Source organism: Mustela nigripes, chromosome 5 (assembly GCF_022355385.1).
Source record: "Mustela nigripes isolate SB6536 chromosome 5, MUSNIG.SB6536, whole genome shotgun sequence".
NCBI lineage: Eukaryota > Metazoa > Chordata > Mammalia > Carnivora > Mustelidae > Mustela > Mustela nigripes.
The window spans coordinates 58,893,231-58,918,139 of record NC_081561.1 but is presented as its reverse complement, the minus strand read 5'-3'; the positions used below and the strand labels follow the sequence as shown (position 1 = coordinate 58,918,139).

General features: G+C 38.2%; 1 protein-coding gene across 5 annotated transcripts in view; it reads right to left on the bottom strand.

The window, feature by feature from the left end:
• Positions 1 to 24,909, bottom strand: part of SUPT3H (SPT3 homolog, SAGA and STAGA complex component) — a 568,770-nt gene that overhangs the window by 27,206 nt on the left and 516,655 nt on the right. For 2 of the 5 annotated variants that reach the window (XM_059400346.1, XM_059400347.1), the window contains exon 12: positions 1,433 to 1,518. The exons of 1 other annotated variant lie outside the window; for it this stretch is intronic. In XM_059400346.1, coding sequence (XP_059256329.1) covers positions 1,477 to 1,518 — 42 coding nt within the window. In that variant the 3' untranslated portion in view covers positions 1,433 to 1,476. Of the gene's footprint in view, positions 1 to 1,383; positions 1,519 to 24,909 lie in introns of those variants that run through there. 2 more of the 5 variants (XM_059400345.1, XM_059400349.1) reach the window with 1 other exon arrangement.

Genomic DNA, 24,909 nt, shown 5'->3' with positions numbered 1-24,909 from the left:
AAGCCTGGCAGATCGAAACCAAATACAATAAATGCTGTCGTTTTAAAAGTTAGGCTGTTTACTGCAAGCTTATAATTTTCCATGATTAGGGATGCCAAGAAAAATAAGAATGATGATAAAAAGAAAAGTTTAATCATACATTTCAACAAGCACAGATGGAACATCAAAACCCCTTGGCAATTTTTTGGTATTATATATCTGCGTTTTTTTGTTCTTGACATGAAGATTTTTTCCAGAAGGACTAACACAGAACAGGTAAATGATAGTTAACAAATGTCAACAGTATGGCACAATCATATTAATGGAGACTCACGATCATTTGGTCATAGGAGGAAAATCTTTCATGCTTCTTATTTCTGTTTTTATTAATGCTTTACAAAAGGCTCTTTCGGTTTGTGCAAAAACCACGATAAAAATAAAATTGCACAGAAGTCCTACCAAATTAAAGAAATAACTTCCTTTTTTGTAATTCAAGTTGAAGCAGGAACTGTACAATTATATCTGCTACATTTTGATTTGTTCTCAAAAGTTTGAGTTCCTCATTTAATGGAGAAAAGTACAGAAGGGTAACTCAGCTGCTACTAGCAAGAAATTACCCAGTCCACAATCCCAGTGTAGCTGTGGGAATGCTTCAGAGGGAGAAAGCAAATCACTCAACTACTCTTAATCAACGGATTCTGATTATTTTGTTTCTAAAAGGCTCTGTGTGTGTGTGTGTGTGTGTGTGTGATGGGCCTGGGGACTGGAGGGACAGGGGATGGAGAGACGTGAAGACAGGGAAGAGGGCCTAGAGGAGGGAGAACACGCACAACAGGCAGATCCTCAGGAAGTTTGGGAAGAAGGCATGACAGATAACACGTACGCTGCAAGTGCGGACAAGGGATGCGAAGACGGGAACAAACAGTTCATCAGATCGATTATGTCTCTGATTAGTGTGAGTTTATAAAATGACTGCTGGTCTCTAAAATACGAGTAGGATATATGTAATCAGCAGATGTTGCAAAGTGAAGTTGGTGAGACGGTGCCAGGGGAGAAGTGACTGTCCTTTTAATTTTGTTTCCTTTGTCCCAAACCTGGATTACAAAATGCATCAAATAAAACACAGACTAAACACTGCGGGGGGTGGGGCAGGAGACGGTGGTGGGGACAAGACACTGCTTTTAAGATCTGTGAGCTGAGGGCAGTAAATCCATTCCAAATTAAAATTTCAAAATTGTGTGATCTGCATTCTTGTCCACCTACACACTATCCCAAACATCCTGCCATTAATTAGCTAAACGGCCCAGCCAGTAAACAAGACGAAGCATTGAGAGGGCTGGAAAAAAGAGCTGCAGTCAGCCAGTTGATAGTCACAACAAACCAACCCACTCCTGAGGACACAGAGAAGGTAAACTTGTATTTTATTTTGTCCAAAGAGGGGAACAGAAATCACCTTAATATAACATTGCCTTTCCTGTTGTTACAGTCACAGTCCCATCAGCAGGCCAGAAAAGCCATCCCATTCCTGCGGTAGGCACTCTGTCAAAGAAAAAGAAATCTGCAATGAATTATCACATCAAGTCAAACCAGGAAAGGAGGCAAAAAAGCAAGCAGGGCTTTCTTCCTGTTTTGTAGACTCTGCTGCCTACACTATAACTGGGTGCTGGATCTGAACATTTCTGGGGCCATCACTCTGTCTGGTAGAAAGTCAGTGTGGTTAACAAGTGGTTAGCGATTCTATTTTGGGGGGAGTGGGAGATATGCAAACTAAGAGATCCCATTTTGTTAATTGATTGGGTTTGGTTAGGTCAGAGACATGTTGTGTTGAATCTGTTTGTCCTTTATAAACATGTGTTCTTGATTGGATATGCTCAAGAATCACTGCTAATTAACTATCTTAATAGTCTATAAATTACTGACTCGTTAGAGCCTTCCCAGGCCTCATTTATAGTCTCCGTGAAAAGCTTGGAAACAGACACTAGCAGAGGCCTTTCCTCCTTGCTAAAATACAGTGATCTCTAAGGAGTTCTGTACATTGCGGACGTTACAGAAAGCTTGAATCTTACATAATTTTATGTACATACACATGTAAATATAGAATGCGTATGAATAGTCATAGTGGGATAAAATACTACCATAAAAGAAAATGGGAAAATGGATACTAATGGCAATAATATGATGTACTCCAGTAAATCAAGTAAAACTGCATGATTTTTTCTTCCTGTAAGATACACTCTACAGCTCAGCACTAGAAGAGCTAGACGACACAGGGCCTCTTGTGACTTGCCTTGAGTCTCATAATGAAACCCAGAATGAAACAGAACTAAAATCCAGGACTTAGGAAGAAAATTACCCTTTTCACCACATTTTTCATTATTTAAACTAGGACTAGTCATACCCAGAGAATTCATAACCCTCAATTAGATGGATTTTTTTCTACAATCTGTTTTCAGAAAAGCAGAAAAATGACAAAATCTCCTATTAAGGATTTTTTTTCCCTTTAGGCTAATAACTTTGATGCTAGAGTTTGCATACTTCCAGTCCAATATATTTACCTTCAACAGCCACATTATAGGAAATACAGAGTAAGTTTTTATGAGTAAGATAATGCTGTGGAGGGGCCGAAGAGTTTACATCTAAAAATGGTTAAATTACATTTAAAATGACACCCAAAGAGAGAAAAGTGGAAGCAAGCTTTTCTGAAAGCCCTCTACCTACATGAGGCGAAACAAAAACGGTTTTCTGCATAACTTCCTGTTCGTCATAAAATTCAATTCCCTTCAAAACCTCTCCTCCAAACATTCAGCTTATTCAGGATGTACTATTGTTGTCAGGCTTTGGGACGCAGGCTGACATTTCAGAGGCTGGTCCTGTCGCTCTTCAACTCATTCCAGATCAGCATTTCAAGGATGAGAAAAACAGTGGCACTTTCCACGTTTCCTCCCTCAGAGCTCTGTCTGGGAGCTCGCTCATTACCGTCAGACTTTTTGTGCTACTGGATGCTTGGATGGAAGCAAACATTCTAAGAAGGACTAGAAAAGTCCAGCTTTACCTCCTACAAGTGTGCACTGGAGAACAGCATTAGATGAGCTCCTCAGAGAGCCGCAAATAAATTGCAGGAATGGATAGTGTCTTCCCACAATCACAGGCAGGGGAGCCTCAGGTCTCGAAACAGCACCCCCCCCCGCCCCCCCCCCCCCCCGCCATCCCCTCACCACAGTTGCCTTAGAAAGGCTTATGCCAAAGTCATACTTTCAGGTTCTTGACCTTGATGTTTGAAATTTTACAACCACAGTGACAGCCGTTAACATAATATTGAAAGCCGGGGGATGGTTTACATGGAGATAAATGGACCTGGGAGTTGAGCTGGATTCCTTGTAAAGGTAAATGGTTGAAGTGAGTCCTGCTTGAAAAAGCAGTTTTGGCTCAAGGGAAGACGGAGTTTTGGCTAAGCACACCTGAGAAATTACGAAGTTTCATTTTTCCAGGGTGGGCATGTGAAATGGTTCTGTCGAGTATTGAAGAGGTTACTATTCAAAGATCAATTCACCTTCACAGATGATTTGTCACTATTGTTTGCAAATGACTACAAGACTAGAGAGACTTCGGGTAGCCACATTTAACAAGAAAGCCAGAGTTTAGACCTGCCCCAGATTTCTGGAATAAGTGCTTCCAATTCCAATTCTAAAATAGAGAAGGGACAAACAAGCATGTGATTAGTGAAGAGCAATTTCGGCAAACCAATCCCCTGGGGTCCTCCAGCCTGAGTCACAGCTTTTTCCTTTTGATGTACAAAGGATGTATGTTGTCTGTGGAGGGTGATTATGGGAACATCCCAAATTTGGCATCCTTTCCCGAGTAAGCAACTTTAAAGGAAGATGGATGAGGACAGCTCATCTTTGTGTCAACTATGAATTTCTCTCTGTTTGTGTTGTGAATGCTGAAACTAAATTTAAACACTGCTTGGTGTGAGGGCCTTCCAGAGGCCACATTCTCATGAACACTTTGTATCCTGCTTACTGTCTACTGTCAGATTCTATGAGTGACTCCCTGCTTCTATATCTTTACAGATACTCCTACTTAGTAAAAGCCAGGCCTTGGCAGGGAAAAGCTGGGACCACCTCCGCCACTACTAAAAATTAATCAATAACGCAGTTATCTTCAACCCAACAACCCAGCTTCTATGTGATATATATCACTTAAACTTTCTTATTTAAAAAAGCTCTGTTCTCAACTATGAGTTGCTCCTCTGTGAATTTGTTGAAATCCTTAGACATGCTAGGATCTCTAAAGTTACCAGCAAAGATACTTTTTTTTTTCTTTCAAAGACCAACTGCAGTTCATAGGCTTTTTGTTTCTCTTAAATTGAGGATCAAATTAGCTCCCAATTTTACACATTCATATATTCATTCAGTTCCAAATTACAGCCTACTACCAGAATGTTGATCTAACTGGATGAGCTGACACATATTCTCCCTATGGCATTATAGGCACTGATGGGTAGAAATTAACTCATAAGTTTTCACTTTTGAAATATGTTTTTTTTTCTTATCTGCATATAGACAAGCTAGAGAAAAAATTTAAATCCTAAATGGGTTTGTTGCTTCTTTTTTGTGGGCCACGATAAATCGTAGATTTTAAGGAATAGAAATCAATATTAAAAAACAGAAGATTAATATTTAAACAAAAGGTAAACACACTACAAAACACGACCTCTGTTATTTGTACCATTAGCTTGATTACTAAAGGTTTAACTATAGATAAAACTACCCCTTCCATCAGTTTGGATTTATACTTATTCTCCACTACGAGCTTTCCTGATTCTTTTCCACTTTCTCAAACAAATGAAATAAAACAAAAATTTCACTGTAGGGACTGATATTGGCAAGATGGCTGGCTAGGAGGTCCCAAAGCTTGTCTCCCCACAAAAACGGTAAATAAACAACTATAAACAGACAAACCAGCTCTGGGAAAGCTTGAGACTATAACTAAGAAGCAGCAGAAGCCCTGCAGGGCTCAAATACTGAGCACAGCCTCATAGAAAAGTCTAAGAAGCATTTAACCTGCTTCATTCCATCTCCCAGCCCAGAGAAGCTCAGTGCAAAGAGGAACCCCTTTGGAGGGATTAGACCTGATGGGAAAAGGAGAGGAGCATCACTGCCATGGCCATCTGTAGACTTTGCCACTGAGCACTCCCAGTCTGCACCAACACTGAGTGTCTCCTCACTGCTGTGTCTCCTCACCAGGGACTTCCTGGAGTTACTGTTGTAGTGAGACTGCTGTGGTTGATGCTGTGCCCCACTCTCTGGGACTGGAATGCCACAGCACCTTGCCATTTGTGAAACTAGAAGTGCCATTGCTTTCTATGCCCTGCCTTCAGGGTTCTAAGTCATGGCTTTGATCAGCCATCACTGGGGCTGACCTGCTGCTTTCTGTGACTGATCCCTGGAGTCACAAGCTGTGGCTTTGACCTGCCATTACTAGGTTGTGATGCTGCTGTTGTTGCTCTCTGTTCCACCCTCTGGGTCCTAAGCCATGGCACTGACTTGCCATGGGTGGGTTGTAATGCTACAGCTCTGTGCCATGCCCCTTGTGCCTTGAGTCACAGCTTTGATCCACCATCCCCAGGGCATGCTGCTGCTACACCCCTCATCCTGGGCCCAAGTCACTGCTGTACCTTGTCATCCCAGAACCTGTGCCACTGTTGTGTGCCCCCATCGTGGGGTCCAAATCACTGTGGTGATCCCCAGAGTCTCTGATTCTGGTTCCTTGGAGATCTGCCCATGCATGCTCATCAGACATTTGAACTACCACCAAAACAAGTGCACCTGGGCCCCAGGACCCCTGGTTTCACTGCTGTACTGGGTGCCAGTTCACCAGACCTGGTACCAAGAGGCATTCCCCTTGGATAGAACTCCCTGCCACAGGGGGAAAAAAAGAGAATAGGAAGACCCCATCAGTCTCTTCCACCTAGAACCCCAACAGCCCTAGTCACTGTTGCTGCTTATAGGATCTCCGCAGTCTTGGTCAAAGAAGAACCCCATAGTCTTTGTCAATGTTGATCTCAGTCGATGTAGGTGTACAGATTATGTTGTGTGCCCTCTCCAGACCCAGAGACACAGTACCCTATTCAGCCAGAACCCTCAGAGCCACTTTCTGTTGAGTCTTTCCCCACCAAAATCAATCTAAAAGGCTTGAGGAGGTGACTCCTCTCTCAAATGAGCAAACATTAATGCAAAGGCACAGAGATGTGAAATAAGGAAACACAACACTACCAAAGGTGCTTGATAGTTTTCAAGTTATTAACCCCAAAGAAATGGAGATCTGTGAGTTACCTGAAAAAGATTTCAAAACAATTATTTTAAGGAAGGGCAGTGAGATTTGAGAGTACACAGAGAACAATATGAACTTAGGAAAATAATGCAAGAATAAAATGAGCGGTTCAAACAAGAGAAATCATAAAAACATTTTGGAGGTGAAGTATACAGTCAATGAAATGAAAAAAAAATGCAACAGAGAGTTTCATTAACAGGCTCAAACAAGCAGAAGAAAGAATTTGTGAACTTGAAGACAGGTCTCTTAATATTATCCATATGGAGCAGAAAAAATAAATAAAAATGAAAAAAAAATAAAGAAAGCCTGTGTGAATTATGGAACCCCATTAAATAAAACAATATTCATGTTATAGGAGTCCTAGATAGAGAAGAGAGGGGGAAGGGATCAGAAAATGTAAAGAAATAATGGCTGATAACTTCCAAACTCTGGGGAGAGATGGCTAGCCAGATACATGAAACTTAAAGATCCCCAGATTCAACCCAAAGAGATCTTTACTGAGAAAACATAATCAAACTCTTGAATATCAAAGATAAAGAGAGAATTCAGAAAGCAGCAAGAGTTTAAAAAAGAATCATCACATACAAGGGAACCCTGGTAAGGCTATCAGCAGATTTCTCAGAAGAAATTATTCAGACCAGGATACACTGGGATAATATACTCAAGTAGTCAAAGAAAATAAAATGCCGATCAAGAATACTTAACCCAGGAAAGTAGTTCCTGGGTAGAGTTAAGACTTTTCTAGACAAATAAAAGCTAAAGGAATTGGTCAACACTAGACCTACTTTACAAGAAATGCTAAAGAGAGTTCCTTAAGATGAACAAATGAGTGCTAATTAGTAACATGGAAACATGGAAGTATAAAAATCACTGATGTAGGTGAATATATAGACAAATTCAATTTACTCAATATTGCAATGCTGGCATGGAAATCACTAGACACTAGTATATAAATTAAAAGATAAAAGTGTTAAATATAACTATAGCTACAATAATTTGTTAATGGTTTTACAATATGAAGAAATGTAAATTGTAACATCAACATACAACTGGGAGACAAGTAAATGTGTAGAATTTTTTCAGGCAATGGGAGTTAGGTTGTTTTCAACTTAAAACAGACTGTTACAAGATTTACTATGAAAGCCTCATGATGATCATGAAGAAAAACCTATACAAAATACACAAATGATGAGAAAAGAATCAAAGCATACCATCTTAAAAAAATAATCAGTTTTCAAAGAAAGACCGCAAGAGAGGAAGAACCAAAGACTACAAAACAATCAGAAAACATTTAACAAAATGACAACAGTAAGTCCTTACCTTTCAATAATTAATTTAAATGTAAATGGTTTAAATTTTTCAATCAAAAGACACAGAGTGCTTGAACGGATTTTAAAAAAAAGATCCAACTATATGGTGCCTATAAGAGACTCACTTAAGCTTTAAAGACATTCATGGGCTGAAAATGAAAGAAATGCAAATGGAAAGAAAAAAGGATAGTGGTAACTATTCTTATAACAGAAAAAAATGAACTTTAGGTCAAAGGCTGTAATAAGAGATAAGGAAGGTTGTTCGGTAGTGGGGGCAATTAATCAAGAGGCTGTAATAATCATAAATGTATATGCACCCAATATCAGAACACCTAAACATATTAAATGATTATTAACAGATCTGGAGGCAAAAACACACTGATGCAAAAATAGGAGGAAATGGACTTCAATATCCCACTTTCACAATGGGCAGATCATCCACACCTAATATCATTAAGAAAGAGTGGACTTGACCTACACTTTAGAACAGATGGACTTAACAGACATATATAGAACAGTTCATCCAACAGCAGAACAATACAAAATATTCTCAAGTGCACACAGAACATTCTCCAGGACAGATCATATGTTATGTTATAAACTAAGCTTAAAAAATTTAAGAAGATTGAAATCTTATCGAGTATCTTTTCTGGGCACAATGGTATGAAACCAGAAATCAGTAACAGAAGGAAATTTGGAAAACTCACAAATAAATAGAAAATAAACAATGCATTTCTGAATAGTCAATGGGTCAAAGAAGAAATCAAAGGGAAATAAAGTATCTTGAGACAAACCAAAAAGGAAACATAACATACCAAAACTTATGGAATGTAGCAAATGCAGATCTGATAGAGAGGTTCATAGCAGTAAATGTTTGTACTCAGAAAAAAAGAAAGATTCAAAATAAAAAATATAGGGACACCGGGGTGGCTCAGTAGGTTAAGCCTATGCCTTCAGCTCAAGGTCAGGATCTCAGGGTCTGAGATCTTTTTTTTTTTTTAAACATGACTCCTAATCTTGCGTTGCAGGATTTTTTGCATCCGTTTTTGTTTGTTTGTTTGTTCGATTTTTAAAGCATTTATTTATTTATTTGACAGAGAGAGACCACAAGTATGCAGAGAGGCAGGCAGAGAGAGAGGGGAGGAAGCAGGCTCCCCGCTGAGCAGAGAGCCCGACGTGGGACTCGATCCCAGGATCCTGGGATCATGACCCAAGCCAAAGGCAGTGGCTTAACCCACTGAGCCACCCAGGTGCCCCTCAAATAAATAAATCTTTAAAAAATATATAACCTTATACTTCTTAGAACTAGAGAGAGAAGAACAAACTGAGCCCAAAGTTAGCAGAAGGAAGGAAATAATAAAAATAACAGCAGAAATAAATGAATAGGAAAACAGTAGATAAGATCAACAACTAATAGATGGTTTTCTGAAGAAAAAACTGACAAACCTTCAGCTAGACTAAAAAAAAAAAGTGAGATGACTCAAATAAAATTACAGATAAAAGAAGAGACATTATAACATATCTCACAGACATTCAAAGGATCATCAGTGCCACTATGAAAATATGCAAACAAATCCAGTAACTCAGAAGACATGAATAAATTCTTAGAAAACTGCTAAGAAAACTTAGAAAACTGCTAAAACACTTACCAAGACTGAAAAGCAGCAATGTCCACAATAGCCAAACTATGGAAAGGCTAGACATCCACTGACAGATGAATGGACAAAGAAGATTACACACACACACACACACACACACACACACACTCTCTCTCTCTCTCTCTCACACATACACAATGGAATATTATTCAGTCATCAAAAATAAGAAATCTTGGGGCACCTGGGAAGGCTCAGTGGGTTAAGGCCTCTCCTTCAACTCAGGTCATGATTCTGGGGTCCTGGTATCGAGCCCCACATTGGACTCTCTTCTCAGCAGGGAGCCTGCTTCCTCCTCTCTCTCTGCCTGCCTCTCTGCCTGCTTGTAAACTCTATCAAATAAATAAATAAAATCTTTAAAAAAATTTTTTTTAATTTATTTGTTCTTCAGATTTATTTAGGTATAAGTGACAAAATTTTTTAAAATTTAATTTCTTTTCAGTGTAATAGAATTCATTGTTTATGTACCACACCCAGTGCTCCATGCAATACGTGCCCTCCATAATACCCACCACCAGGCTCCCCCAACCTCCCACCACCTTCCCCTTCTAAACCCTCAGATTGCTTTTCAGATTCCATAGTCTCTCATGGTTCATCTCCCCCTCCAATTTCCCTCAACTCCCTTCTCTCCATCTCCCCCTGTCCTCAGTGTTATTTGTTATGCTCCACAAATAAGTGAAACCATATGATAATTGACTCTCTCTGCTTGACTCTTGCCATTTGCAATAATGTGGATGGAACTAGAGGGTATTATGCTAAGCAAAAAATTCAATCAGAGACAGACAATTATCATACGATCTCACTGACTTGTGGAATTAAAGAAACAAAACAGAGGACCATAGGGGAAGAGAGGAAAACAATAAAACAAGATGAAATCAGAGAGGAGACAAAACATAAGGGACTCTTAAACATAGGAAACAAACTGAGGGTTGCTGGAGGGAAGGTAGGTAGAGAGGGATGGGGTAACTAGGTGATGGACATTAATGACGACACATAACGTAATGAACATTGGGTGTTATGTAAGACTGCTAAATCACTTAACTCTACCTCTGAAAGTAATAGTACATTATATGTTAATTAATTGAATTTAAGTAAAAATTAAAAAATACAAAAAAGATGAATATAAAATCTGAACAGACCAATAACAAGCAGAGAGACTGAATCAGTTATAGAAAATCTTCCAACAAATAAAATCCCAGGACCTTCAGAAGACTTCATTGATGAATTCTACCAAATGTTTAAAAAAGAATTAATACCAATCCTTCTCAAACACCCAAAAATTGAAGAGGAGGAAACACCTTAAAACTCACTTTACAGGCAAGCCTTATCTTGATACGAAAGCCAAACAAGGGCACTATAAGAAAAGAAGACTTTGGTCTAAGACTTTGGTCACCAATTCCAATGTGGTTTTTCTTCCACACCAACAAGCAATTCTTGGACACCAGTTCAGTGTCCTATAATTCAACTTAATTCTGACAAATCTATCTACAGAGAGCATCAGACCCCACAGGTTAAGGACTCAGTCCTACAAAACTGCTGCTTCCCTGCCCCCCATGTGGTAGATGCCAATCACAAGTCCAGGTTACCATCTGTGTTTCTGACTGACCAGCTGTAGACTTGAGGGTCTGATTAATTTGCCCAAGTGGCTCACAGAACTTAGAGGAACATTTTACTCATAAGATTACTGGTTTATTACAAAAGTATATAATTCGGAACAGTCAGATGAAATAGATGCATAGGACAAGGTACGAGGTTAGGGTTTGGAGTTTCCATGCCTTCTCTGAGTGTGCCACTCACCCTGAATCTCCATCTGTTCACCAACATGGAAGCTCTCTGAACCCCTTTTTTTTTAATGGACTTTGTTACATAAACAAGATTGATTAACTCTATGGCCACTGGTAACCAAACTTAATCTCCAGGCTCTCCTCCCTCTCGGGAGGTTGGGGAGTAGGATGGAAAGATCAAACCCCTAATCACATGATTGGCTCCACTGGTAACCAGCCTCCATCCTTAGGTGCATTCTAGAGGTCACCTCACTGACATAACAAGAGATACCTGTACAGCCCATGAGAAATTCCAAAGGCTTTAGGAGCTCTGTCCCAAAAACAGGGATGAAGATCAAATACATATTTCTTTTTTTAAAAATTAAATTTATTTATTTTCAGCATAATAGTATTCATTATTTTTTCACCACACCCAGTGCTCCATGCGATCCGTGCCCTCTATAATACCCACCACCTGGTACCCCAACCTTCCACCCCCCTGCCACTTCAAACCCCTCAGATTGTTTTTCAGAGTCCATAGTCTCTCATAAATCACAGTATCACACGGGCCATGTCCCTGCTAAACACAGATGCAAAAATCCTGAGCAACCTACTAGCAAATCAAATTCAGTAGCACACTAGAAGGATTATACATCATGATCAAGTGAAGTTTTATCTCTGAGATACAAAGGTGATTAAACATATATAAATCAGTAAACATGGCATACTAAATTAATAGAATAAACAGTAAAAACCATATGACCGTTTCAGTAGGTACAGAAAAAAGCATTTGACCAAAGTCAACATCCTTTCATAATAAAAACTCTCAACACATTATATGTATTAAGAACATGCTTCAACATAATAAAGGCCATTTATGACAAACCCAAAGCTAACATCATGCTTTATGGTGAAAAGTTAAAAGCCTTTCCTCTAAGATTGGGAACAAGACAGTAGTGCAAGTAGTAGAAGTCCTAGCCATAGCATTTAGACAAGAAAAAAAAAATGACACTTAATTCAGAGAGGAAAAAGTAAAATTATCTCTGTTTGCAGATGGCATAAACTTAAAAAAATTAACATATAGTATATTATTTGCTTCAGGGGTACAGTCTGTGATTCATGTCTTACACAATTCACAGCATTCACCATAGCACATACCCTCCCAATGTCCACCACCCAGCTGCCCCATCCCTCACACCCCCTTCCACTCCAGCAACCCTCAGTTTGTTTTCTGAGATTAAGAGTCTCTTATGGTTTGTCTCCCTCTCTGGTTTCATCTTGTTTCATTTTTTCCTCCCTTCGCCTATGATCCTCTGTCTTGTTTCTCAAATTCCTCATATCAGTGAGATCATATGATAATTGTCTTTCTCTGATTTACTTATTTTGCTTAGCATAATACCCTCTAGCTCCATGCATGTCCTTGTAAATGGCAAGATTTTGGTTTTTTTTGATGGCTGCATAATATTCTGCAGATGGTATAATCTTATACATAGAAAGCCCTAAAGATGTCAGCAAAAAAAAAAAAAAAAAATGTAGAACTATATATTAATTCACTAACACAGGATATAATATCAACTGCAAAAATCAGTTGTGTTTCTGTTCACAAACCATAAACTATCTCAAAGGGAAACTGAGAAAGCAATCCCATCTACAATAGGATCAAACACAATAAAGTCATTGGGAAAAAAATTAACCAAGGAGATGAAAGATCTCTACCCTCAAAACCATAAAACACTGGTAAAGAAGTTGAGGAAGACACAAATAAATGGAAAGATATCCTGAATCTGTGGGCTGGGAGAATTAGTATTGTTAAAATGTCTGTTACTACCCCAAGCAAGCTACAGATTCAATCCTATCCTATCATATCCTATTCAAAATTCCAATGCTGCCGCCTTTTTTTTTTTTTTTTTTTTTTTTTTTACAGAAATAGAAAATACAAACCCAAGGATGGAACACAAAAAACCCTGAATAACAAAAGCTATCTTGAGACAAAAGAACAAAACTGTATGTATCACATTTTCTGATTTCAAACTATATTCAAAGCTATAGTAATCAGAACAGTATGGTACTGGCATAAAAACAGATACAGATAAATGGAACAGAACAGAGAACCCTGAAATAAACCTACATGTATATGGTCAATTAATTTTTGAAAAAGGAGCCAGGGATATACTAGGGGAAAGGACATTTTTTCAAATAAATGGACAGCCACATGCAAAAGAATAAAACTAGACCCGTATTTTAGACCTTATACAAAATCAGACACAAAAACCAATTCAACCTGGATTAAAAGCGTGAATGTAAGACCTGAAACTGCAAAGGTCCTAGAAGTAAACACAGGGAGTAAGATCCTTGACACTGGTATTGGAAATAATTTCTTGAATCAGACACCAAAAGCAAAGGCAACAAAAACTAAAATAAACAAGCAGACTACATTAAAAGGATGAGTTTCCGCATAACAAAGGAAACAATAAATTGTAAAGGCAACCTACAGAATGGAAGGAAATATTTGCAAATCATATATTTTAGGAGTTCATACCCAAAATATAAAAAGAACTCATATAATTTAACAGCAAAATAGCAAATAATCTAATTAAAAATAGGCAAAGGACCTGAATAGACATTGTTCAAGGAAAACATACAAATAGCTAAGGGGTACATGAAAAGGTACCCAACGTCACTAATCATCAGGAAAATGAAAATCATAGATACAATGAAATATCCCCTTTTACCATTTAGGATGGCTATTAACAAAAAGATAAGAGATAACTAACACTGGTGAGGATGTGGAGAAAAGGGAACCCTTACACACTGTTGGTGTGTATATAATACACTACAGTCATAGAAATCAGTGTGACAGTTGTTCAAAATATTAAAAATAAAATTATGATAGTCATGACTCAGCAATCCCATTTTTTCCCTATCCCAATTTTGATAGGATATGATAGGATAGGATTTCATTTCCCATATCCTAAGGGAAATGAAATCAGTATCTTTTTTTTTAAAGATTTTATTTATTTATTTGACAGAGAGAGATCACAAGTAGGCAGAAAGGCAGGCAGAAAGAGAGGAACGGAAGAAGGCCCCCTGCTGAGCAGAGAGCCTGATGTGGGACTCGATCCCAGGACCCTGAGATCATGACTTGAGCCGAAGGCAACAGCTTAACCCACTGAGCCACCCAGGTGCCCCTGAAATCAGTATCTTAAAGAGATATCTGTACCTCTATGTTTACTGCAGCATTCTTGACAATAGCTAAGCTACGGAAACAACTTAAATGTTCTCTGATGGATGAATGCTTCAAGAATATATATATATGGTATATATATACATACATACACATATATGTGTATATATAAAGAATATATATTATATATACAGATATATTTAAAAATTATAAATTCTTTATATAAAAATATATGTATATACACACACATACAACAGAATGTTATTTAGTCATAAAATAAAGGAAATCCTACCATATTTGCAAACATGGATGTTTGGAAACTGAAGAACAAAACCCTCTGCTTTTATCTAGAATCAAAGAACAATAGAATTTTGGGATCTCTTCCAATTCCTAATTTAATAGATGAAAAAAACCAATACCCAGAGAGAGAGAGAGAAAGAGAGACAAACTCATCGCTGGTCAGCGCAGGATTCTGGACTCAGTCTAGGGCTCTTTATGGATGGTTCTCATTCTGCCCAAAGCTATGTGTTTAGCTTCTCTGGCCCTGATGGGGAAAACAGATGTAGGGAAAGATATTGTTTTTCCGGATTAAGAGCCCTTGGGATCAGAACAAAAGTGAAGGGATTGAAGTGTGTGTGTGTGTGTGTGGGGGGGGGTGCTTAATGATGTCTAAAACAGGACAGCTGAGTAGTTAGAACAAGGCAGGTCATTATGAGCTTTTTACTCTACTTCTGGCTCTTCTGCTATATGATTAGCTCCTCCCTGGAGAATCACTTAATTTCCCTAAGTGCCCCAAAGAATAATTTTGATAAATGGGTGAAATATCAAAATCAGTAAGAAAAACGTGACTGAGAGGTTCCATGGCCAAAGTATGCATCTTTGGGACCTTCGGGGGTGACAGACGATGTGTTCCCATAGAAATTTTACTAAGGCTCTGCTCAGTGTCTGATTTAAGGCTGAGCAATAATGCGGACCGCCTGGATCTGTTTGGAGTGGGCCAGTTGGAGTTAACATCCAGTAGTAAAGAGGACAATCAGAAGATTTGGAGTGTATATTTGCCCCTTTCCCAAGCTCTTCCTAAGTCCCAATTAACTAAGTGTAGGGGAGACTCTTTGCATTTTAGGTGATCTGTAGGCCCCAGGAGTTGCCCTGGTTATCATGGTCCTGGTGGTTTCCTGTGTGTTCTCTACACCACAGGGACAAAGAGGCACAGAAGGGACAGGGGTCCTACAGCCACTAGCTTGGCCCTGCTGGAGGGAAAATGTAGAAAGGGAGTGGAGCAAACAAGAAGTAACAGGCTAACCTGAGTGTATGCTTTATTAAAAGAGCCAGTAGAGTTGGGGCAGGAAAGTAGGTATTTTTCCGAATTTCTTGTATGAATGCTATTTCACAAGACTGCTAAGTTAGCCCTCCTTTCTGCCCCATCCCACTCCCAAGTTTTACCAGTAAAAACCAGTTTGCTTCCACCTCGCCTTTTTCTACCTCTTTACTGGCAGCGACACTGGAGACGGTATCAAGTTGCCGCCAATTCTACTGGCCCCAGGTGCCCCAATTCAACCCTTCCTGTGGTGGGGTCTCTGGATTCAGAGTCCAAGCCCTCTCCCGAACCCTCCATTTCCCTTAGGAGGTGACTGTACCCCAAGAGACATGCTGTTTTGTTTTAATGCTACAAATCTTTGAAGCTCTGGAACTCCATATCAAAGCTATGTAGTAGTTTTTTAAGAGATAAAATATGCCCCCCTTTTCTTGCTCCCCTTGTGTCTGCGTGTGGGCAAGAGATTTAATTACAATGAATAAAACTGAATGGTGGTCCAAGACTCTTAAAATCAAAGTGGTAACCATGACTGAATTTCATTAGCAAACATAAATACAAATAGGCACATCTTGTTTGTACCAATGCCATGTGACTTTTCCCCTTTTGATAATTTCATTCTAACTCTGATATTTAAGAGAATCTAAATTGAACCATATGATGTATAGCGCTGTAACATGCAAAGCTCTTCATTAAACATTTTCCTTTTTTGTACACTTCCCAATGTTATAAATATCCTATGAAAATCATGGAGGGCAGTTTGTCAGACAGCAGAGCCCTGATTTAAAGAACAGTGGAGGGAGCCCTGCCCTTCAAATAAGAGGTCTTGTCTGGCTGGCAGAATGGGAAAAAAGACATAACATTAACTCTCATTCTATTCCCAGTAACTGGGAGCCTATAAATCTTGAGGAACTTGTCATTTTATGCATGGTTTTCTCTAAGTGTGTGTCATACTCTTCTTATTACCAAGTCATTTCAGCATTCTGAACACAAACATCTCTAGATTAAAATTTAGTTATTAAAAATGATCATTTTCAGGGGTGCCTGGGTGGCTCAGTGGGTTAAAGCCTCTGCCTTCGGTTCAGGTCATGATCCCAGGGTTCTGGGATCGAGCCCCGCATCAGGGTCTCTGCTCAAGCAGGTAAGCCTGCTTCCCTTCCTCTCTGTCTACTTGTGATGTCTGTCAAATAAATAAAATCTTTAAAAATATTATAATTTCCAACTAAGTCATCCCAATCAAAGTATATGAGTGATGTGTTAATTTTTGATGTTGTTAAGCAAAATAATTAAGTGACTGATACATACAACAATGTATTTCAGAGAAAAGGTTTCTCGTGAATGTCATTTTTAGCAATTTTATGAGACTAAAAGTATGCCATTTCCACATATAAATTATTCTCTCCATGATATTGTGTGTATTCAAGTATATCTATGATTAATAGTAACTTTTTAAAAAATTTAATTTGGAGGCACCTGGGTGGCTCAGTGGGTTAAAGCTTCTGTCTTCCACTCAGGTCATGATCCTGGGGTCCTGGGATCGAGCCCTGAATTGGGCTCTCCACTCAGCAGGGAGCCTCTCTCTCTCTCTTTCTGTCTCTCTGCCTATTTGTGATCTCTGTCCGTCAAATAGATAAATAAAATCTTTAAAAAATTTTTTAAATTAAATTTAATTTTTTTTCAGTGTTCCAAAATTCATTGTTTATGCACCACACCCAGTGCTCCATGCAATATATGCCCTCCTTAATACCCACCACAGGGCGGGTGGGAGGTTCGGTGAGCCTGGTTAATAATAAGTTCTTCTTCAGCTACTTTATATTGCAAACAATCAAAACACAGATGTCTGAAATTATTCCAAGTTGCAAACACACTTAAGAATATGTGTAAACAGTGTCACATTGGCAGGAGCTAGTAATCAAAATCTCCATTATGGTGGGGGTGCTCAGATCTGATAACATTTAATTCTCATTTCTCTTGATTGACGAAGGCAGGAAGGCAGGGAACTTGCTATTTTATTTATCTTTATATGTCTAGGGTATAATCCAGTGAAGAGCCTAATAAATAGATGCTCAATAAATAATCACCTATTGAATGAATGCATTTGACTAGCAAATAGCTTTGCTCTGGATAACAATGAAAAGTGGTAACATGTGTTGACCATCAGAGCAGGGGCTGGGCTATGCTCAGCTCCTAAAAATTAGGCTCAAACCACACATTTATTATTTCACAAGATAACCATCATCAGCAGTTGTTAGAAAAAAAGAAATTAGTGACCTTAAGAATTCAACCATAAGCCATACTGCAAAGCAAATTGTTATTCTGATATTAGTTCTCAGCTCCCACAGGAGCATTTCTGGTCTTCTTATTATTGTTATCTGCCAGGAGTAAAATCTTTTGCACTGATGAAGCCAACTGCCTCGTTTGCCAGAAAAAAGAATCCAAGTCATCTAAAACAATACTGCTAAATTGTTTTGTTGTGTCTAAACATTTCAAGTCCAAATATTCTGTTACTGAAAATTATAATTAAGAGAGAGTTTATAGTAGATAGCAGAAAATAATTTCTTTTTTTTACAATCTTGGTTGTGTGGCAGTGTTACTTAATTGCCTTTTCCAAGTTTTCAACAATGATGCAAGCTAAAAATAAAAAGAAAATACCGCCTCAATGGCCTTTACCACATCAAAAAAATACAACACAAGGAGTAAGAGCAAGGATGGCAAGAACAGTTTACCAATAATCAAGACACCAATTTAGAACAGTAAGTACATTATAATTAAGGTTCTTAAGTATTTTTTGAAGCTAATGAGTAATAAAATTATGACAGAATAATCAGGACACAACAGTTAATAATATCCACCACGTATGGTAGCCACCTGAGATGGCATATTTCTATATAGCCCTTCCATCATTTATTTATTTATTCAGCAATACAGAGTGCAAAGTGCAATGGATACAACAGTGATCACAGATGTGGTTCCTCCCCTTCATGCTGAACAGTTTAATGGGGGACATGTACTGAATGAGAAATGAAAGAAGTGATGGGAGTTACAGAATGAGAATAGGGTGTAATAGGACCATATGACAAGGTGGTAGGGGTGGGTGGTGGGGATCAAGGAGACTTCTTGAAGGAAAAGATATTCAAATGAGACCTGAACTGGAGATGAGAGGGGAACAGGTAGTAAGTGGGTAAGACCCAGAGGAGAGAGAGCTTGACTTACTTTATTCCCAAATGGCAATCTTAAGCTAGGCTTGTCACAATAAATATTAAATCTGATCCACACTACCTACCACTGACATTTCTCAAAATTCTGGTAAGAAATGCTTATGTTAAATAAGCATGTAACCAGTTTCTTTTTTTTTCCCCCTGAATCTCTGCATTAGGGCCCGATATAAACTCTTCATATTAAATTGGAATAATCTGAGGACTTCCAGTTCTGGTCTGGCATGTAATCAGAAGCTTGGAAGTTGCCACTCTGTCCTAACAATAACTAAAAGCTGAACAAATTGGAAAATCAATAACTCTTCTTAGATCCAAAAGAGAAGTGGGGTCACAGGGCAAACCACTTCTCCTACATTCAGAAAGACAGATAGGAGGATACAGGAATCAGAACTTAATGAGAATACAGATTGAATCACAAACATCCACAGGAACCTGTGCCAGGTAGAGAAACCTGAACTGTATGTAATGCACAAATTGCTAGAACTGTGCAGACAAATCTGGGAGATAACACTCTAGGTGGACTCAGTCATGTGGGGACAGGGAAGAGGGCCCGCACTTTTATGAGTTTTATCTCTGGAGCCCTACCAGGTTCTCACAGTGAATATCACTGAAAAATCTCCCATGTTTTGGGCAGAGAGAGGGGAAAACATTTTGAAATATGCCAGAGCATTCAGTTCTTCTCAACAAGATCTACCCTGAGGGAAACAATTTAGCCACAGCCTAACTGCTGGGATTTTATCACAGTCTAACTGACCTGGGAAAAGGGAAATACCCAACTTATACCCACTGTGGCCATCCTATTCACCTAAAAGAGGAGTGGTTGGAAAGGGGAAGACTAAGGAGTACTTGTAAAGTTCATAGTCCAGAGGCACACACTTGCTGAAAGACTAACACCTAATCACACTAGTATAGAATGCTTCCCTGCCACTGCCTACCCCCTCAACATCTAACAACCACATTAATAAATGCCTTTTTATTACAGTTCCTTTTACCCTGTGCATCATGCCTGACTATTAAGACAAAATGGCAAAATATACTGAAAAGCAAAGAAACAGTTTGAAGGGACAGAACAAGCATCAGAACCAGACCCATCTGTGACCGACAAGCTGGAATGAAGAGACCATGAAGTTTAAAGCAACTATGATTAATATGCTAAGGGCTTTAGTGGACAAAGTAGATAGCATGCAAGAGCAGATCAGGAATGTAAGCAAAGAGAATAAAAAAATAAATGCTAGAGATAAAAACCCACATAAAAGAAATGAAGAATGCCTTTGATGGGCTTATTAGTAGACAGAATACAGCTAAAGAAAGAAACTCTGAGCCTGAGAAAGAAAGAAACTCCACTGGAAAGTGGAGTTTGATTAGCTCTAAATGTGTATCATGAATTCTAGACCAACAACTAAAACAAGTTTAAAAAAAGGAATATGCGAAGAAAGAAAAGAAGGTGTAATCACATAAGATGCTCCATTAATATAACAAAGGCAGAAAAAGATTGAAGGACAAAATGGGGACAAAGAATGAGGGCAACTAACAGAGTAAGTAATATGGTAGATATTAGTCCAACTATATCAATGGTCACTTTAAATGCCAATGGCCTAAATGTACCAATCAAAAGTCAGAGATTTTCAGGGTAGATCAAAAAACAAGACCTAACTATTTATTGTCTATAAGAAACTGACTTGAAATATAAAAACACATGTAGATTAGAAGTAACTGGATGGAGATATATATACCATGCTAAGAGTAATCAAAAGAACGAAGGGTAGCTACTTTGCTTTCAGACATGGAAAACTTTACAGCAAGAAAGTTACAATAATCCTTAACAGGTATACACCTAACAACAGAGCATCAAAATACAAGCGGCAGAAACTGATAGGACTGAAAGGCGAAACAGATGTATCGACTTTTACAGTTGGAGACTTCAACACCTCTCCATCAGAAATGCAGGGATTCAGCACTCAGAAAATCAGAGCACATGGTAGAATTCAATAGCACCATCAAACAACTGGACATAACAAGCATCTACAGATTACTTCATCCAACAACAGATTACAAACTCTTTCTATGCTCACATGGAACATTCAACAAAATAGACCACATTTGGGGCCACAAAACATACTCCAATAAACTTAAGAGAATAGGAATTATACAATGTCTGCTCTCAGACCACAACAAAATTAAACCAGATAGTTGGAAAACTCTAAAACACTTGTAAATTAAACAGCATATTTCTAAGTAATATATGGACTAAAGAAGAAATCTCAGAGAAGTTAAACATATTTTGAACTAAACAGAAATGAAAACACAACTTATCAAAAATTGTGGGATGTACATATGGAAGAGAGCCTCTTTTCTCTGTCAAAAGGATTTTCTGTCATTTCCCTACTCTATCCTCTACTTAGTACTGCTGATAAATTGGTATGATGCATTCAGTGGAATGCCTGGGTGGCTCAGTTGGTTGAGTGGCTGCCTTTGCTCAGGTCATGGTCCCGGTGTCCTGGGATTGAGTTCCACATCAGGCTCCTTGCTCAACAGGGAGCCTTCTTCTCCCTCTGCCTCTGCCTGCCACTCTGTCTGCCTATGCTCACTCTATCTGACAAATAAATAAATAAAATCTGAAAAAAAAGAATATGCCTTAAAAAAATTATGGGATGTGATAAAAGCAGATTAGAAGTAAATACATAACATTGAGTGTCTATATTAGAAAAGAAGACAGATGCAAAATCATTCATCTAAGCTTCCATGCTAGGAAACTAAAAAAGAAGAGCAAATTAACATTGAAAATAAGCAAAGGAATAGAAATAATAAAAAATTAGAGCAGAAATCAAATTGAAAACAGGAAATCAATAGGAACCCCCCCCCCCCAAAAAGCCAGTTCTTTAGAAAGATCAATATGATCGATAAACCTCTAACCAGGCTAAGAAAAAAAGGAGGACTCATATTACTAATACCAGAAATGAAAGAGTAGACATCACTATCCTTTGGACATTAATTGGACAATAAAGGAATATTATGAAAAACTTAAACTCAGAAATCTGATAACCTATGTAAATGGACCAGTTCCTTGAAAGATACAATCTGCTAAAAACTCAAACAAGAAGGAACAAACAAGATAGGATCGGGAGGGAGACAAACCATAAGAGACTCTTAATCTCACAAAACAAACTGAGGGTTGCTGGGAGGAGGGGGAGGGTTGCGTTATGGACATTTGCGGAGGGTATGTGATATGGTGAGTGCTGGGAAGTGTGTAAGCCTGACGATTCACAGACCTTTACCCCGGGACAAAAAATATATTATATATTAATAATTAATAAATTAAAAAAGGTGAGGGTGGAGGATATAGGAGAAGGAAAAAAAAAGAAGGAACAAACAATCTGAAGAAACCTGTATCTATTAACGAAGTTGAATTAATAGTTAATAACCTAAAGCAGAAAGCATTATGTCCAGGTGGGTTCACTGGTGAATTTTAACAAACATTTATGAAAGAAATTATATCACTTCTCTACAGTCTCTTTCAGAAGATACAAGCAGAGGCAGTTAGGTCTTAATTTATTCTATGAGGTCAGCATTGCCCTAATACCAAAAGGAAACAGAGACATTATAAGAAAACTATAGACCAATATCTCTCATAAACACAGGTGCAAAAATCCTCAACAAAATATTAGTAAGTTGAATCTGGAAATGTATAAAAAAATTATATTCCATGATCAAGTAGGATATAGTCCAGGTACACAAGGCTGGTTGAATATTTGGAAATCAATTAATGTAATCTATCACATCAACAGGCTAAAGAAGAAAAGTCACATGGTCATATCAATGGGTGCAGAAAGAACATTTGACAAAACCCAAAACCCATTCATAATAAAAACTCTCAGTAAACTAGAGATAGAGGGGAGTTTCTTCAACTTGGCCAAGAATATCTACAGAGGTCCTATTAGCAAGACGGCAAGAATGTTCCCTCTCACCACTGTTTTTCAACATTGTACTGATAGTACTAACTAATTCAATAAGACAAGAAAAGGAGATAAAAGGGTCATAAATTGGGAAGGAAGAAATCAAACTTTTTGTTTGCAGATGACATGATCATCTATAAATAAAATCTGAAAAGAATCAACAAAAGCATTCCTTGAACTAATAAGTGAATATAGCAGAGTTGTAGGGTACAAGGTTAATATACAGAAATAAACCATTTTCTTATATGCCAGCAATGAACAAGTGGAATTTGAAAATTAAAAACACACTCCCATTTACAATAGCACCCCCACCCCAAAATGAAACGCTTAAGCATAAACTAATAAAATATGTACAAGATCTATGTGAGGAAAACTACAAACCTCTGATGAAAGAAACCAAACAAGAACTAAATAAATGGAGAGATAATCCATGTTCATGGATAGGAAGACTCAATATTGTCAAGATGTCAGTTCTTTCTAACCTGATATACAGTTTCAAAGCAATTTCAATGAAAATCCCAGGAAGTTATTCTGTGGATATCAACAAACTGATTCTAAAGTTTATATGGAGAGGTAAGAGACTCAGAAGAGCCAGTATAATAAAGAAGGATGAAAACAAATTTGGATCATGGTCACTACACAACCCAAAGACTTACGAAGTTATAGTAATCAAGACAGTGTGGTATTGGCAAAAGAAGACACAAATAGATCAATGGAATGGAACAGAGATCCCAGAAATAAATCCACATAAATATAGACAAAGAAGATCCTAGACAAAGAAGCAAAGGCAATAAAATGGAACAAAGAGAGTCTTTTGAACACTTGGTGCTGGAATGACTAGACATACATGTGCAAAAAATGAATCTAGTCATAGATCTTTAACCATTCACAAGAACTAACTGAAAATGGATCATAGACCTAAATGTAAAATGCCAAACTCCAATAAGATAACAGGAGAAAATCTTGACAACCTTGGGTTTGGTGATGACTTTTTAGATACAACACCAAAGTTCATGAACCATGAAAGGAAAACTTAGGAAGCTGGATTTCATTGAAAGTAAAAATTTCTGCTCTGCAAGAGATACTGTCAAGAGAATGAGAAGACAAGCTACAGACTGGGAGAAAATATTTGTAAAATATTAAGACTATTATCCAAAACATACAAAGAACTCTTAAAATTCAACAGTAAGAAAACAATCCGACTAAAAAAGGGGCAAATGACCTCAAGAGGGAGATCACCAAAGAGGATCTATGGATGGCAAATAAGCATCTGAAAAGATGCTCCACATTATATGTCCTCAGGGAAATGTAAATTAAAACAGCAAAGAGATATCACTATACATCCATTACAATGGCCATGGTTCCAAACCCAGAAAGTGATACATGCTAGGGAAGATGTGGAGCAACAGAAACTCTCATTCATTGCTGGTGGGAATGCAAAATGGTACAGCCCCTTTGGAAGGCAGTTTGGCAGTTTCTTACAGAACTAAACGTACTCTTACCATATGATCCAGCAACTGCACTAGGAGTCGAACACTTAGGTCTATACAAAACCTACACATGGATATTTATTCATACTTGCCCAAACTTAGAAGCAATGAAGATGTCATTTGGTAGGTGAATAGATAAATAAATAAATAGATAAATAAACTGTGGTACTTTCAGACCATGGATTATTAATCAGTACAAAAAGAAATGAGAAATTAAGCCATAAAAATTCATGGAGGAGGCTTAAATCCGTACTATTGAGGAAAAGAAGACAATCTGCAAAGGTTCCATGCTGCAGGATTCCAAATAGATGGCAAAACTATGGAGCCAGTAAAAGATCAGTGGCTGCCAGGTGACAGGGCTGAAGGGAGAATGAATCAGCAGAAGACAGGATTTTTAGGGTAGTGAAACTATTCTGTATGATAGTGCAGTGATAGATACATGTCACTAGACATTTGTCCAAACCCCTAGAATGTTCAATGGAAGCTTTCCCACTAGAACATTAGAGTGAAACCTAATGCACACTGTGGACTTTGGGTGACAATGATGTGTCACTGAAGGCTCATGGAATGGAACTAATGCCCCATTCTAGTTGGGGATGTGGATCAAGGGGGAGGCTTATGCATGTGTGAAGCAATGGGAACTCTCTGTACCTTCTGCTCAGTTTTGCTGTGAAACTAAACCTGTTCTTTAAAATAAGTATTTTTAAAAATGGGG